The following is an 18011-nucleotide window of genomic DNA, read 5'->3' as shown; positions in this document are numbered from 1 at the left end:
TTAATGGCCAGTAGTGTATTTTCATTCATTAACAAATAGACGGACCTAATGTGACAATTATCAATATAATATTTGTGACCACCACGAAAAATTACAGTTATGTAATCAATTTTTGGTATATTTATAGGCACATGTCTGAAACACTAGTAGTGTGTGGACAGAATAAGTTGGATCATTAAGGGGCCTGAACACTTTCAATATTTATTGACAATAATAGTTCGTCAGCACTTCAATAAATGAAGCAACCCGCACACCATCAATATCATTATCAGTACTGACAGACGGTAAGGTGATTTTGCAAGGTTAAGATGTCAAACGCCCAAAAGAAAGCATGCGTCACACTCATACCAGCTGTAACAACAGAAAAAGAGGGAATTCTTCAGAAAATGGCTGAGAGAGAGCGACTTGTCGCACATTAATTTACTGACTGAAATCAAAATCACGTTCGCAAAATATTTCATAAAACTGTTTCCGAATGAAGAAAGAGACGTAAAAATGTAGTGTGGTGAACAACGCAGCCTGCTATCGTAATGATCATGTAAAGTAAAGAACATTTGTCACGTTTATTTTGCACTGTAAGAGAAAAAATAGATGGACCACGAAGTAGATGTCAAAATGCGACGCAAATCGGTAGATGTGCTGTATATATACAGGCAAACAAACGATCACAATTCAAATTATTTATTCCAGAGGAAAATCTTCAGGAACTGAACAGCTCGGGTTGGTCCAGCTCTAGCCGCTATGCAAGCAGTTATTCGGCTTGCAATTGACTGATAGAATTGTTGGATGTATTCCTCACTGATATCGTCCCATATTATGTCCCATTGCCCCGTCAAATTGTCACTCGCTGGTTGGAGGACCCGGCCCTTAATGTTGCAGACGTTCCCATTGGTTAGAGACCCGGTGACCCTGCTGGCCAATGTAAGCTTTCGTAACAACGAAGACAAGCAGTGGAAATACTCGCTGTGTGCCAGCGGGCATCATTTTACTAGCTTGCCACGAAGGGTAGCAAAACGGGGCGTAGAAAATCGTCCACGTACCACTACGCTCTGAAGATGCCACGGATGATAACCACAGAGGGTTGACACACAGTCAACATAGATTTAGAAAACATCGTTCTTGTGAAACACAACTAGATCTTTACTCGCATGAAGTGCTGAGTGCTATCGACAAGGGATTTCAAACTGATTCTGTATTTCTGGATATCCGGAAGGCTTTTGACACTGTACATAAGGGGCTGGTAGTGAGATTGCGTGCTTATGGAATATAATGTCAGTTATTTGACTGGGTTCGTGATTTCTTCTCAGAGAGGTCAGAGATCGTAGTAATTGACGGAAAGTCATCGAGTAAAACAGAAGTGATTTCTGGCATCCCCCAAGGTAGTGTTCTTTGCCGTTTCTTATCTATATAAACGATTTGGGAGACAATCTGAGGAGCCGTCTTAGGTTGGTTGTAGATGATGCTGTCGTTTATCGACTAGTAAAGTCATCAGAAGACCAAAACAAATTGCAAAACTATTTAGAAAAGGTATCTGTATGGTGCGAAAATTGGGAATTGAACCTAAATGCCGACCAAAGTGGCCATCCGGTTCTGGGCGCAACATCTACGGTCGCAGGTTCGAATCCTGCCTCGGGCATGGATGTGTGTGATGTCCTTAGGTTAGTTAGGTTTAATTAGTTCTACGTTCTAAGCGACTGATGACCTTAGAAGTTAAGTCGCATAGTGCTCAGGGCCTTTTTTGAACATAAATAAAGAAAAGTGTGAGGTCATCCTCATTAGTGCTAACAGGAACTCGTTAAACTTCGGTTACACGATAAATCAGTCAAATCTAAAGACCGTAAATTCAACTAAATGCCTAGGAATTACGAACTGCTTAAATTGGCAGGAACAGATAGAAAATGTTGTGGGGAAGGCTAACCGCCGGCCGATGTGACCGATCGGTTCTAGGCGCTTCAGTCTGGAACTGCGCTGGTCCTACGGTCGCAGGTTCGAATCCTGCATGGGGCGTGGATGTATGTGATGTCCTTAGGTTAGTTAGGTTTGAGTAGTTCTAAGTCTAGGGCACTGATGACCTCAGATGTTAAGTCCCATAGTGGTCAGAGCTATTTTTGAAGGCTAACCAGAGACTGCGTTTTATTGGCGCGGCACTTAGAGGATGTAACAGATCTACTAAGGAGACTGCCTACACTACGCTTGTCCGTCCTCTTTTAGAATACTGCTTCGCGGTGTGGCATCCTTAACAGATAGGATTGACGGAGTACATCGAAAAAGTTCAGAGAAGGGTGGCACGTTTTGTAATATCGCTAGGCAGGGGAGAGAGTGTAACGGACATTATACAGGATTTGATGTGGACATCATTAAAACAAAGGCGTTTTTCGTTGCGGCGGGATCTTCTCACGAAATTCCAATCACCAACTTTGTTGATGCCGACCTACATAGCGAGAAACGATCACCATGATGAAGCAATGGAAATCAGAGCTCGTAAGGAGAGATATAGGAGTTCGTTATTTCCGCGTTCTCTACGAGATCGGAATAATAGAGAATTGTGAAGGTGATTTGCAGAGTATCCATGTAGAGCAGTCTACGCACGGCTTTCCGGGTTGGGAAGGTGTGTCGGTCCCCGGCACGAATCTTCCCGGCGGATTTGTGTCGAGGTCCGGGGAGCCGGCCAGTCTGTGGATTGTTTTTAGGCGGCTTTCCATCTGCCTCGGCGAATGCCGGCTGGTTCCCGTTATTCCGCCTCAGGTACACTATGTCGGCGACTGCTGCGCAAGCAAGTTCTCCACATGGGCGTACACCACCATTAGTCTACCACGGAAACATACGTGTTACACTCGTCTGGTGTAAGGCGTTCCCTGAGGGGTCCACCAGGGGCCGAACCACACAATAACCCTGGGTTGAGTGTGGGGCGGCGGTGCGGTGAAGTGGACTGCGGTAGCCGTCGTGGGGTTGCGGACCGCTGCGGCGGCGGCGGGGACAGAGCCCCTCCGTCGTTTCTAGGTCCCCGGTTAACATAACATGAGATAACATAAATGACGCCACAGAGCATAACTGCTGGTTGTCGGGCCGTGTGGTGGGTGAAAGTCAGGATGGTATGCCAGCGGTCTCCGGGGCGTCTGGAGACACAGCTTTGGTCTGGAATCTCATTGACTAGAGTAGAATTGTTTTAAATCATGTCTCACGCTCGAACTGAGTGCCAGCGACCAGGGGTGATGGACTGCGGTGCCACTTCATTGTAGGACCCCTTTGGTTGTCATCACCGGCACGCTCACAGGCACGCAGGTTCGTCGTTGGGTACACCGTCGAAGGCGTTCCTGTCTGTGATGCAGCGTCAAGGGTAACCGCAGCCATGGTCTCCGAGCTGATAGTCCATGCTGCTGCAAACGTCGTGCAGATGTTTGTTGTCTTGCTAAGGTCCCCATCTGTTGACTCACGGATCGAGACGTGGCTGCACGGTCCGTTACAGCCATGCAGATAAGATGCCTGTCCTCTCGATTGCTAGTGATACGAGGCCGTTGGGATCTAGCACGGCGTTCCGTATTACCCTCCTGAAACCACCAATTACATATTCTGCTAACCGTCATTGGATCTCTACCAACGCGATCAGCAATGTCGCGATACGATAAACCGCAATCGCGATAGGCTACAATCCGACCTTTATCAAAGTCGGAAACGTGATGGTGCGCATTTCTCCTCCTAAGACGAGGCATCACAACAACGTTTCACCAGACAACGCCGGTCAGCTGCTGTTTGTGTACGAGAATTCGGTTGGAAACTTTCCTCACATCAGCACGTTGTAGCTGTCATCACCGTCGCCAACCTTGTTCCTGTCGGTTAAATTTTGCGTCTGCAACACGTCATATTCGTGGTGTATCAATTTTAATGGCCAGTAGTGTAGCTTTTGAACGTATACAAGTTCGCCGTATTGTCAAATCCAACTTGGCGAACCCCTCACCTCAATATATTTTTTTCATTCTGAATACGTTTAGGATGACACGTCTTAGCTGCCTCACTGTGTATACATTACTGACATGTGGTCTGAAGGTATTAGCAACATGGACTGTCGTTTGGTTGCAGGTACGAGCTGATGGGCCTGATGAGATGCTGTGAACAGGAGCTTTGCCAGAAGCTGACAGTGGACAATGCTGCCCGGACCGCACTGCTAGGGGTGAAACACTCCTGCCTGACGCTCTTGCAGGTCGTTGTGCCATTCATCGAGCAGAGGTACGGAGAAGTGATGGGCACCCCTGGATGGACTGTCGCTGTCCGCACCGACCCCGAAGCCATGGCAAGTGTCAGCCGACTCATCTCCGATGCTGCCAAGGGGCAGTTCAAAATTCGACATTAATCTCACGTACTGCGTTTTACTGAGGATAGGCACAAGCCAGTGAGGAAACAAAAAGTCTGATGTACTCACTTTTCCTGTCCAGGCTGCAAAAGTTCGCACCACCCTCGATGGCTACGGTCAGCCGTCTGATCTCGGATGCTGCCGTGGGGCAATTCAGAATTCGAACCTGTGCAGAAATTTTTCTCCCCAAGTACTCGACTCGAATACAAGTTTGGCTTCAAAAAACTGCTACATGAAATGGAAATCAGCAACCTTCTTCAACAAATTAATAAAAGTTTGGAAATTAGTATTGCACCGTGCAACAGTCTAGTGGGGGGGGGGGGGGGGGGGGGAAATTGGAGGAATGTCCGCCACACTACTGCGGACTTGATACCCATCGTGTGCTGTGTGTCACTTTCCTGTAAGTCTTGTCAATTTCGCATAGTCAAATCGGAAACTCTGACAGGACTTATTAGTAGCTGGAAACCTAGGTCACTCAAGACTGTTGCTGTCTCATCAACAAATATTAGGCTACTGTATCAATTTATAAAACAGTCAAGATCGCAATAATAATTTATTTAAAAACGATGACCAGGTTCGGCCTTTATACTGTCCATTTTCAGATCTAATTCACTCTAAACATATAAAGAGCGCCGAGTACCAAATTGCAGCTGGCCGAGGTGGCCGAGCGGTTCTAGGCGCTACAGTCTGGAGCCGCGCGATCGCTACGGTCGTAGGTTCGAATCCTGCCTCGGGCATGGATATGTGTGATGTCCTTAGGTTAGTTAGGTTTAAGTAGTTCTAAGTTCTAGGGGACTGATGACGTCAGAAGTTAAGTCCCATAGTGCTCAGAGCCATTTGAACCAAATTACAAAGGAAAGTCAGGGAATAACATATGGTGCGAAAACAGAAAGATGAACAAGATTTAAAATAATATAGCACATACCCATATGGCTTCAGCCAATGGTGCACAGAACGGTTGTGTGAAATCATGGTCGTTTACCGCTGCTGATGGCTAATGTGCCAATCGTTACATAGAAAGGAAATGCGCGCTTATTCCGCCTGACATCCGCCTCAGACAATGGTCAATGGGTTACGTCAGGTGAGTTCAAATGAACGAATAAAAATGTGAAAAAAATAAAAATGTTTGTACAACATTATACGAAAACTAGCTTATAGATAAGTATACTAGTTAGCTGATAAAAATCATGTAAGCTAAAAACATTACAAATTAAAAGAGGCAGTGTGATAAGCTATGTGGTAATCAATCGCCGCCTGGGGCCTTGTTTGGTACTTGCAGGGATGTTATTCCATAACGACCTCATCATCAAAGTAGCTGCGGGCACTCGAAGATGTATCAGGAGGACGCCGTATGTCGCTATGGCGATAGCATGCGGCTTCAGTATCCACTGGCAAGGATGAAGCAGTGAGCCACCGCTGATTGAATTGGCATTAGTGTGTTGATATGTTGTTACTAGCACCAGGACATTTGTTGACAGTGCATAAAGAACCTAGAAGGTCAATCATTATACTGAAAATAAATACCTAAAAATGTTATCCCATAATGAATAATTGTGTGTATATGATAGCACCGAAGAATGTTGCTGTCTGAAGCGTTCGTTCATTTGTATGCATGCAACAGAAATCATTGCCCATTGGCAGTGGCTGACATGATATGGCGTAGGTGTGCGTCTTCCACTCTATTTAACTCATGGCAGATTAGTCATCAGCAGCAGTAAACGACCCTGATTTCACATACGTGTTCCACGCACTGCCAGCTGCAGCCATATGGTTAAGTGCTGCATTATTCTAACACAATGCTTTTTTTCTGACTTATCTATGTAATTTGGTACTTGACACTCTTTATATCTTTACAGTGCATTAGATCTGAAGATGATTAGCATAAAGGTCAAAACTGCTTCTAAAAAATTATTGCGACCTTGACTCTTTTATTAATTGATAATTTATAATAGATCGCTTTCAATTCCCCAAACCATGCCAACTGCAGTTGGGCTACTATGTCTTATTTTGAAACCCTCTTCTCACTGGATCGGTAAAGACGCCATGGAGGAGTTAACCCTTTGTTGACCATGTTGTTACTTCTAATTTCTCAGCCATGTAAATGTACTGTACTTTGTAATATTCTGTTCATGTCTCTCTGTTCTATTAAATTTATAGTTCATTGTCAAACACCTAGAAAACAATTCTGTCTTGAAATTATTGTACACTTTTTTATCTCCACAGTCCAAGAAATACAGTACAAATATGACATGGCATTGCTTTTAGTTAATTTTTATATAATTCTACATGAACTTTTTTAATTTTGTTTGATCTACATTTATCTGATGTACTTATATGTATGGTCAATAGCTCTTAACGTTTTTCTTTTTCTTTAAGTCAAGTTGTATTCATCTTTTGCTTGATTAAATGCTTGGAAAATTGTACATTTTGTACTATCCCTCCATTCAAACCGTTTTTGGAAATATTATTGGTTTCATTTTATACATTCTGAGCTATGAGTTGCATTTTCATCACCTTTGGTTTGTTAGAAATATTTTCCCATAAATTCCAAGACAAATTTAGTAGTTGGTTCTATATATATTATTATATTCTGTTGCATTTGTTTACAATTGAAATCTGTAACGTATTGTCCCACTGTTTCTCTTATAAATAATCAAACAGATTCTTGAAATCAACAAAAAATTATGTTTGACTTGCTCCATAGGTAAACTAGTAAAATTTGATATAGTTTCACTTTGTATGTAATAAAATGCTTTCTTAAGATAAAATTATTTTATGTTTAAAATTTAGAACTAATTCTGTATTAAAATCCTCCATAATTATCCTTAATGTCAGTCTGGTTTTCCATATCACTGTATACCTCCATATACAGTCCTCTCAAGAAGCTTGTTTTTATACTAATTTATGTCTACCCTGACAATTTTTCTCCTAGACAACACATTCCTATGCACATTGTTTTCCCAGATGCTGTAGCATGTGTCACACCATTATTTCCCTGTGATAATGGTGTTACATATATTTATTTCACCACTTCTTATTGTAGTAAATGTTTATCAAATGTACAATTTATCCATTTTCTGTTTCTCCATGGTTCACCCCCAACAGTATTATACTGCAAAGATAATATTTTATTAACAATTTCCTACATTCTATTTAGAAATTTAAATATTTTTGGAAGGAATAACATTCCATTTAAGGAGGTCAGTCACTGAATCATTTTAGAGTATTGTTTATTTTTGATACAATCACTTTCCATGATGCAATAACTTGTTTTGGCCCACAATGTCCATATTCAGATGCTATCAGTGGTATTTTGTCACCAAATGCTCATGCAATGTTTGACAACAAATTAACATTAATTCACCAAATGCCACCCACAGCATCTCAAGATGGTTATCGTGGGCCAGTTATGATTGTGTCTTAAAAAGTGAGTGTGTGTGTCTTAAAAAGTTAGTGTGTCTAAAACAAACAAATATTTATTTCAGTGTTTGATAGCAGTAGTGTTTATTTCATAGAGAAAGAGCTATGCATCAGTTTCCTTAAGAACTCCATCTTGGTTTGACCCATTTCAGTTACGACCATTTCATAATTTGCTAATTTCTTTCCTTTCCTCCGCTACTGTCTCTTCTTCTTTTTCTTTTGCTTTTGTAATGTGTGGTTACAATGCCATATGAAATTTTCATTGTTTAGTGAAACATTTCTGTATAGTAACAGAAGGAGATTGAATCAAATATGTACATCTATTGTCTCTGCTTTGTTGCAGAGCTTGTTTAGGGAGTTTTGACTCTCTTGTTGCTGTAATACTATAGTAGGCATTAACAGAAACATAGATTTTAATTTCCTGACCCTTCTGAATTATGAAGTAGATTCTAATGTACAAAACTCAGGATTCTGCAGATTGCTATGTCAAATGTATGATTACGCTTCTAAATCAAACTTGCACGATGTCTGAGTTACTTACTGAACTGTTTTGTTCCACACAGCTTAGCTGTTTACATTTCAAAATAATTCACACTTGTCCTAGTTTTGATTGCAACATCACATTTCATTCTTGAGTAAAGCAGTTTAAATGCGAATGTCCACATTTTTCCAGCTTAATCACTTTACTTTTGTATACTTTGTAAATCTTTAATTCTTTCCTATTTGAAAGAGGGGCTTAGCGATCCAACCCATGCTTCATGTCAGCATCGTTTCATGGCATTTTGATGGCCATATCTTTGAGTAGCTGAATTGTGTGAAGATGAACATTTTATTCTATTCAATTATCGTACATCCATCCTCAACAATGGGTGGCTAATGAGACTATAGCCCATTAGTCCATGAGAAGTAATGATAACACCTCCAGCTGTGTGTCTGTATCTATTTACTCATATGTGGTCAGTTTCAGTTGTCCACCACATCGTCACCAAGCCTCTACATGCATCAAATGTGACAACAGCATTATTCATGCAAGGATACAACATAATAATGTCAAAAATAACTGTTAGCAAAGAAACTTAATTTATAAACTCTATACAAAAGCAAACCACTTCTATTGATCCATATCACCAGCAAGATCATTAAACCGTAAAGTTGCCATAATGAATTCTGTTACATAATAATATATTTACTGTGGCCCCCACTGCCTACAACAACATGAGGAGTGCTCAGTAGGACTAACCAATCTTGTATTTTGAGTAAGTCACCAACATATAGTGAAATATGTATAATAAGTTAGACAAATTGTATGATCAGACAGACACGTCCAAACAGGGTAACAATCATGTGTTAATTCAAAATTACACTGCGTGTCTATGAAATTTCACCCAATGTGTAGAGTACAGGTAAAACGTGAATGGAAAGAAAGTTCTAAACTGTACAACAAAATTAATGTAAATCACAATTGACATACAATATTTGGGGTTATGGTTTACAGTTCTTGCGCATTTGGAGTAGGCTAAAGTAGGATACATTACGCAGAAGAATACGTCAGCCTCAGAATCTTTGACACGAATCTTAAGAGAGGAACATAATCCACCGACTAAGAACAGGTAGGTCGACTTATATGTAAAGGCGAGCGGCCAAAAATACCATCCGAATGTTACATACACACTCTAACACTACAATTCGTCCATACGCCATTCACATGGCAAGGATGATTGTCAACAAACACCCATAATTTCTTGGTGTAGTCGTTTTGTGAGACGTGATTGTGAGTAAGTAATATATTGTGCTTTTAGTATCCCTATCACCAGACACTACAACAGAGGCAGATGAGCTGGCATGAATAGAGCAGCACAATAGTGCAGAAACATGCGCACTTTACACAGTAAGGGCATATCTGCTGATGGAAGTGTTCACCTGCAGAAGTGATCCAGCACTTACGCCGAGGTCAACCATCGTGAACCTTGCCTTGTGATTCATGACGACTGTTGTTAGTGAGTGCTCAGACATTAGCTAAGCACACCATCTGCATACTGAGTCATGTCCCTGCATATCTGGACACCCTGCTTCTCATAGATTGACTCACATAGTCAGTTTCCATTCCTTCTCTCTGGCTTCTGTTTCCTGGCTATTATCCAGCCAGCCAGCCCACGAAGTACCCATGCTGACAGTGCAGCGTAGTGGCACTGTCATGAGAGTGCCGATGCTGAAGTGGCGATGAACGAGATCCTCATCCATGTGACACCCGTGTTTTTTTGTTTTCCCTATCTGGTATTCCTTCTGGGCCACCGACTTGGCATTTCTGTAGTCTGGCAGGAACAGTTGGGTCTACACAACTAACAGCAGTAGCTATGACAGTAGCACATCCAGGCGCTATCGAACCAGAAATCAGATTCTCTTTGTACCCTTACACCATCGGCAGTCTGCCAGGCACCCATTGTGAAACTCTCTTCCCGGTCCCCAACACCGTTGTCCGATTTTGATAAATCTATAGAAAGGTGGGAAAACTACATATGTTGGATCTTCCTGAATTGCCGTATAAGGAACACTGCCGGTCTTGTTGATAAGGCCGCCTGGTTGTCATCCAGCTGTGCAGGTTTGTACGAAATTGTCCAAAATCTGAATCCCTCCACTGAGCCTGAGACAGTCCGCATTGATGAGCTTTGTCGATTGCTGACACAGTATTTTGAACAGCAAATCCATATGGCGGCAGTTTGGTTGCAGTTTAAACGGTACCAAACGTGCGCTGGGCAGTCATATCTGGCAAGGGTCATTTCGAGTGCAAGGGTCATTTCGAGTGACCCAGTTGAGCTACCTCTTGTACAGACTCCCTGATTTGGAACGCAATTGCCCAGTTAGCACCTGATCTTATGGTTCAGACTCAGGTGTTGACCTTGTCATTCCCTTTCTTAGGTGACATTGCCCATATTCTACAACCGCATGAACTGATGGAGAAACTGAGGGACATCCTTTGTGGTAACTGGCATGTGGCTTAATTAGGTGTGCAGAGTAAGCAGCTCCCAGTGCTCTGCTGGATATCCTAGGCTGCTTCACCTGCCACAATGTCACTGTGTGTTGATGTCCTGACGATTCCAATGCAGTGGCATTACAGTGCTGCCTGTCTTCACCCATGCTGAGCTCAGTGGGTTTGCATCAGTTACAGTTTAGTAATTCCCCTCCACAGCATGTTTTTGGGTCTTCAGCATCACTCTCCTTCTGCTTTTTGGGTGAGCCAGTGGTCCTGCCCCGACTGTCATTTGTTGTATGTTCGACGACACTGCCCACATGTGGATGCCACGTGTGGGGTATATAATCAGATCGGCTTTTGGAAACTGTTTGTCACAATCAGTGGGCCATGACTGAGTTGTCAGATATCCCTGTGTTTCGCTGAATTCTCGGATTTCCTCTGACACCACACACATGTCGCCCTACTATTTTTGCTGACACTGGACGAACAGATCAATTTCAAGTCAGTACAGGAGCAATGTCCTCCTTCATAAATTTGAACGTTTACAGGTCGTTACAGTGTCCAGAGTTGCAAGGGCAACTATGCCATGTTTCATCTTTGCAGAGACAATTCTCTGTACCTGTGTGTTTGTGGTATGACAACTTACATCGGTAATAGTTGATGTAAAATATTTTTGGGCTAGACACTTTTTCTATTTTTGGTTTCCAGATTGTTGATGGTGCATTTAGTGCCTCAGTCCATCCCTCTTCATGTTTTAGGCTCCTTACTGTGGTTATACAGCCCACTGTTTGACAATTATTTGGATCATGCAGACAAATTTCAAGGTATGTTTCTCTGAAACCATCGATGGTAGCTAAATTTTGTCGCACCAGCACGAGTACCTTCTTCATGTACAACAAGGTAAAGACTGAGTTGCAGCGTTGTAGGGATCAAGGCATAATTTTTCCTATTTTGTCAAGTAAATGGGCCAGCCCTTTGGTGGTGATTCGGGCTCGGTGTTGCTGTGTGCCTTTATAGCCATTTTAAACTGATGGCCATTGCAAAATATGTCTTAGATTCATACACAGTTCCGCAGCAGGTGGAGTCGGCAAAATTATTAGGGGGACTAGTATTTTTTACTCATAGACTTCTTCCATAATGCTCACTGCCCTACTACTACAAGTACATAGTAAAACATACAATATTATGAACCAAGCCAAACATATAGAGAGTACAACTGTAAACTGTCAACCAAAATATTATGAGCATGAATGCTAGGAGAACCAGTAGCATGTAGCCCCAGGCTGAGTTGTGAGCATAGTAACTGGCTGTGTGTGGTCAAATGGCCCACAAGGAAAATACCAATAAGTGGTGAACAAATACAAAAAGCAAACGATGGACGGTAGAATTCACTAAAAATTTATGTTAAATGCCAATACACACCAGCATAGTTAAGAAAAAAAATATGCAAAAATATATGCATACAAGGTAACAAACTTTTTTTTTCCAGTGATGTGTGACACAAATGCATGAATCAAGTAGGAAAGTTGGGGGTAGGGATATACAATAAACAATTTAACAAAGGAAAACATAAATTTGAGTACAAAATGACTGCAAAGCCGATGCTTCACTTGTGAGCAAGTCGTAGCTCAACATCTATGCTCATGCACTGGGCAAAGCAGAGACAATGTGGCGACAATCTCAACCAACAAGCCAACAGGCATCATATGTTCAGTCAGCATAATAAGTATTTGTATAAAGTGCACAATTTGTAGCTTTGTTACTTAATAGAATGAAAATAAAAAGAAAACAATGATGATGTTCAGTGAAATCTTTTTGGTTAAATAATAAAACCTACATTTGCTCAAGGCGGATACCATCTACAAACACACTTTACTGGATCTAATGATTTACATTCCCGCCAATTATAGGTATGTGTAAGAAGTTACTTTTGATATCAAATCACGTCTTCTGCATGATTTGCGACTTTTGTTAAGCTGTGTCTTCAATTAGGTCCTCCATACATATTCTGTATGTGACGTCTCTGAGAATAGACTAGTACATAACATAATAACGACTATAATTAAATCTCCTTACTGCACTGCACTGTCCATGATGCTGAGATTACTCAATTACATTACTTTAAGTCAATATTTATGTTATTCTTGCTCAGTTATAACTGTGTTTTACTGTAAGGTTGCCAAAATAAATTAAAAAACCAAAACGTAAAGAATACTGATTTGGCAACTATGATACTTCCTGAATGCACGGTCATGACAACTTCCGTGATGGAGTACTGCAATGTGGGAGGATACGAGAAATCACCACATTCTTTTCGTAGTACAAGTAGTTGTCTTTTAAAACTTGTGATCTTCAGATCTGGAATAATAACGGTAAATCCGTAAATAACAGTAAAACTCATTTATCACTTTTAGTATGTCGGTTTATAACCTTCTTCACTCATCATATTGAAATCTGGAATAATAATAGAAAGTTGCACTAAGGCAAGATACATAAAGGGATTACATAATCCTTAATAACACAGACAAAAAGTGAAATACATACCAATTACAAGAAACATGTCTAATGTGTGCTGGTAAAATGAGACTAAGACAACGTCTACATCGCTACAACTCTGTACTGTGCCCAGACCATGAGCACACACATTGCGCTACAAATTGTGACTTTATACAAATACTTATTCTGCTGATTGGACACATGATTGAACACATTTCTCCTCCTTACACGCGTCATCACAACAACGTTTCACCAGGCAATGCCGGTCAACTGCTGTTTGTGTATGAGAAATCGGTTGGAAATTGTCCTCATGTGAGCACGTTATAGGTGTCGCCACCAGCGACAACATTGTGTGAATGCTCTGAAAAGCCAGTCATTTGCATATCACAGCATCTTCTTCCTGTCGGTTAAATTTCGCGTCTGTAGCACGTCATCTTCGTGGTGTAGCTGTTTTAATGGCCAGTAGTGTAATTTGTATTCTACACTATACTGAACTATGGGGTGTTCAGAATTGAAATTGAGCCATTGTAGACATGAAACTGTATGTATTTACCATAATGGCACCCAACTTCATAGGAATGATATTGGAACTTGGTCTGCATTTTTAGGTTACTGTTGGCATCTGTTGGTCTGTGGTACATAACCATAAGATGTTCTGCGAATGTAGACTGTCAGTTATTAGTTTTTAGTGCTTTTTTCTGTTCTGTGTACCTAATATTGAAATTTCTGGTTGTCTGGCCGATATAAATTGAACAGGGCTCCTAACATGTCAGGTGGTAAATGCCAGCTGTATCGTGTTTGTCTGTATTAGTTCTGTCTGTTCTTAGTTTTCACTGCTGCTGCAGCACGAATAGGTATAGGTGTGGATTTGGGAAATTCTTGAAAAATTTTGCGCAGGTATGTCTGGAAGGCAGTAGTTAAGAGACCGATTGGTACATCAGATGGCAGGCGTGGACAATGTTGATATTTTCCAAAGATTCTGCGAGGCAGGTATACGACACCGTTCGCAGACTAGAAGGCACTGGCCGGTGGCCACTGTATACAAATGTCAAGTAATCAAGGCAGCACAGGGCACCGGTGCTGTGTACAACCCATACGTTGCAGTTCAGCGCGGCTGCTGACCTGTGTGTAGGGGCGAAAGCAGTCTGAGAAAAGCTGACATTGTAATTGTCAAAGAGTCACGCCTCCTGTGCCCTCCAGTGGAGCTACAACAGAGGCATAGGGAAAAGATATATAAATTAACGAGCCCGGAGACTCAAAGAAGGGAGTCATGTCGCCTGCGGGCTTTCAAAAATAACTACGCACCCTCAGACTCAGCGTTCCAATATTAAAAGTTTTGGCTGGTTTCGTTGTCTATGGGCTGGGATACGTAGCTGCCGCATTACACGCCAAATATTGCGCGGTCTAGACTACACTAAATGAATATACACATGAATCGAATGGTCGAAGGTTCCTATTACTCGGCAATTGCGAATTATGAATGTAACAGCCGCGCATGATTAGCCGAGCGGTCTGAGGCGCTGCAGTCATGGATTGTGCGGCTGATCCCGGCGAAGGTTCGAGTCCTCCCTCGGGCATGGGTGTCTGTGTTTGTCCTTAGGATAATTTAGGTTAAGTAGTGTGTAAGCTTAGGGACTGATGACCTAAGCAGCTAAGTCCCATAAGATTTCACACACATTTCAACTTTTTTTTTTATTAATGCAACATTTAAATTTATAAATGAAAGATTGCAATTAAATAAAATCTTCATGTACTATCTTAACGACTTTAAATAATGAGTACGATAGTAGAAGTACTTATTGGTGTCGATGGTCCAGCAATTAAAAAAATATGTAAGTTGAATAACAGGGAAACAACAGATTCCTACTTCACTTAATTAGTTATGAACAACAACATAGCTCGCGAGACATTCACTTCCAAACGTGTAATTCGTCTTCACTGCAGAAGCCACGGAAATCTCACAAGCACGCAAGTCGGCACTCTGAAGTATCTCTATCTCTCGCGATCACGCGCAAACTGCTCCACTGTCTTTCCTGCGACTGTGCGTCCGTCGCGTTGTATTGTCCGCGTCCAGCACTCACTGCCGTCTCCAGTGCCGTACTCTCCAGCACTGCGGCACTGCCAGAGCTGCTCCGGAAACTAGCTTCCATCCAGTCGCCCCATTCACGAGCGCTGTGATTGGGTAGAGCGCTCGCGCCGTGTTCATGCCGACGCACGGCCAAACAAACATAATGAAACATGCTCGAACAGTCCACGGGTGTACTGCCGGTCCATAGTGTCCAACGGGCACAATATTTCGGCGATCAGACATGTCGCCATCGTCAGGTGCGCTAACGAACTGAGCTTCTGAGATATTTTTTTATTATTATTTTTTTTTTTTTTGGAACGTTTCATTCTCTTTCCAAAAGGGGGGGGGGCGGGCTATTCTAGTGCTTGCATTGCACTTGTTAGCCATAGGCAGGTTTTGCAATTTAAAAAAAAAAGGTTCAAATGGCTCTGAGCACTATAGGACTTAACATCTATGGTCATCAGTCCCCTAGAACTTAGAACTACTTAAACCTAACTAACCTAAGGACAGCACACAGCATCCAGTCATGACGAGGCAGAGAAAATCTCTGACCCCGCCGGGAATCTAACCCGGGAACCCCGGGCGCGGGAAGCGAGAACGCTACCACACGACCACGAGCTACGGACTTTGCAATTTTATGTTTCCTTTTAATACAACGGAGACAGGGATTTTCTCTGCCTCATGATGACTGGGTGGTGTCTGATGTCCTTACGTTAGTTAGGTTTAAGTAGTTCTAAGTTCTAGGGGACTGATGACCATAGATGTTAAGTCCCATGGTGCTCAGAGCGATTTTAATACAATTTTAAAGTGCTTGCTGAAAGGCGCTTTTTACATTTTTTGCACTTTTAAGGTGATTATTTACAGTAAACATTCGGTATTACAATACATATTTTACAAGGTTATATCTTAATTTAACAATGTATATAATAACAGAAATTTAACAATGTTTATAATATTAGAATATAGGAGAATAGAAGATAAGAGGAGATTTTTTGAGGAAACAGTGAGAGATAAAGATTTAAACATTGACATATGATAATAAATAATTAAGATTATTCACATTGTTGTGTGTTGTGTTACTGTACGTAATTTACATGAGATATATCATCTTTTAACAATATGGACAACAATAGAGTGTAGGAGAAGAGAGGGGATGAGGAGAGGTTTTTAGTGGGAGTGAAAGACGTAAACATTAACATATGATAATATATCATTATGATTATTCACATTGGTGTGTATAGTGTTGCTGTGCATACTTTGTATGTAATATTTCTTAATTTAACACTGTGAACAATAGTAGAACAAGGGAGAGGAGAAAAGATGAGAAGAGGTTTTTTGAAGTGAGTGTGAGGGTAACATATAACCGATTGTGTTTATTGGTGTATGTGGTGTAGCTGGGGTAGGTATATTTGAGTGGGGATTGAGGAGAGGATGCCTGTTTGACATGTTCAGGTGTTTCTGCAGTTGTGCTAATGATGTTACTAATTATGTTACTAATTGGCTATTTTCTATTTTTCTATTTTTCATTGGCAGGACAGGAGTGAGTAGTTGTGGAGTGTGCCGGCTTGTTTATGTGTGTGTGTGTGTGTGTGTGTGTGTGTGTGTGTGTGTGTGTGTGTGTGTGATGTTGTTGCTGTTGTTGTTGATGCTGTTGTGTGTGTGTGTGTGTGTGAGTGAGTGAGTGAGTGATTGGTGGTTGGGTATTGGTTTCCATATTATATGTCTGCCTGTGTTTTATTGTCTGACGTCTAGGTGAGAGCGGGCGGCCGTCCTAAGTCACCATCCCCTGCGAGGCGTTGTCTCCGCGGTCCGCGCCCGTGGTCGCTGAGAGGCTGGCGTCGGCGTCTGTATCGGCGTCGGTGTAACTGCCTCGTCCGCCATGGTCGCTCGTTCGTTTTCTTTGCTGAGCCTCTTTTTAATTAGACTCACTGCTGGTTGCCATGCCTTGCTGAGGTTATAGCCACAATCTCTGTTGATGAGTCCGTCCCTGGTACGAATTTCGATAGCCTCTCTAACGACGCTGTCCCAGTATTTAGATGTCCGTGCCAAGACCCTGGTATGTTGGTGGTCCATTTCGTGATTTTCCGACAAACAGTGCTCTGCGACTGCCGACTTGCTGGGGTACCCAAGTCGAGTGTGCCTCTGATGTTCTCGGTAACGATCTCCGATGGTGCGCACTGTCTGTCCAATGTAAGTCTTCCCACACTCACAGGGGCTCTGGTACATGCCGGCCTTCCGCAAACCGAGATCGTCTTTGACACTTCCCAATAATGCTCGTGTTTTATGGACCGGTCAAAAGACAGTTCCTACTCGGTGTTTCCTCAGTATTCGTCCTATTTTCCCCGATAGTGCGCCAGTATACGGTATATGGGTCTCTCTTCCTCCGTGACTTCGTCCATCTCCACACGCTGTACTATAGAGGTGGGGCGGAGAGCGCGTCTGATCTGCCATTCCGAGTACCCTCTTTCAGGAATACAGTTTTGAGGTGTTCCAGCTCATGGGGCAGACTCTCTGCGTCCGAGATGGTGCGCGCCCTGTGCTCCAGTGTTTTTAGTTCAAAAATACTAGCTCTGAGCACTATGGGACTAAACATCTATGGTCATCAGTCCCCTAGAACTTAGAACTACTTAAACTTAACTAACCTAAGGACATCAGGTAACACCTAGTCATCACGAGGCAGAGAAAATCCCTGACCCCGCCAGGAATCG

At 42.2% G+C, this 18011-nt stretch overlaps 1 protein-coding gene across 2 annotated transcripts in view; it reads left to right on the top strand.

Annotated features, from left to right (window-relative positions):
- Positions 1 to 18011, top strand: part of LOC126291971 (speckle-type POZ protein-like) — a 182142-nt gene that overhangs the window by 39855 nt on the left and 124276 nt on the right. The window contains exon 4 of one of the 2 annotated variants that reach the window (XM_049985725.1): positions 4078 to 7110. The exons of the other annotated variant lie outside the window; for it this stretch is intronic. Coding sequence (XP_049841682.1) covers positions 4078 to 4348 — 271 coding nt within the window. The 3' untranslated portion in view covers positions 4349 to 7110. Of the gene's footprint in view, positions 1 to 4077; positions 7111 to 18011 lie in introns of those variants that run through there. 2 annotated transcript variants of the gene reach the window in all.

Source organism: Schistocerca gregaria, chromosome 9, assembly GCF_023897955.1.
Source record: "Schistocerca gregaria isolate iqSchGreg1 chromosome 9, iqSchGreg1.2, whole genome shotgun sequence".
Classification (NCBI taxonomy): domain Eukaryota; kingdom Metazoa; phylum Arthropoda; class Insecta; order Orthoptera; family Acrididae; genus Schistocerca; species Schistocerca gregaria.
The sequence above is the reverse complement of the archived record's forward strand: the minus strand, read 5'-3'. Positions and strand labels throughout refer to the sequence as shown.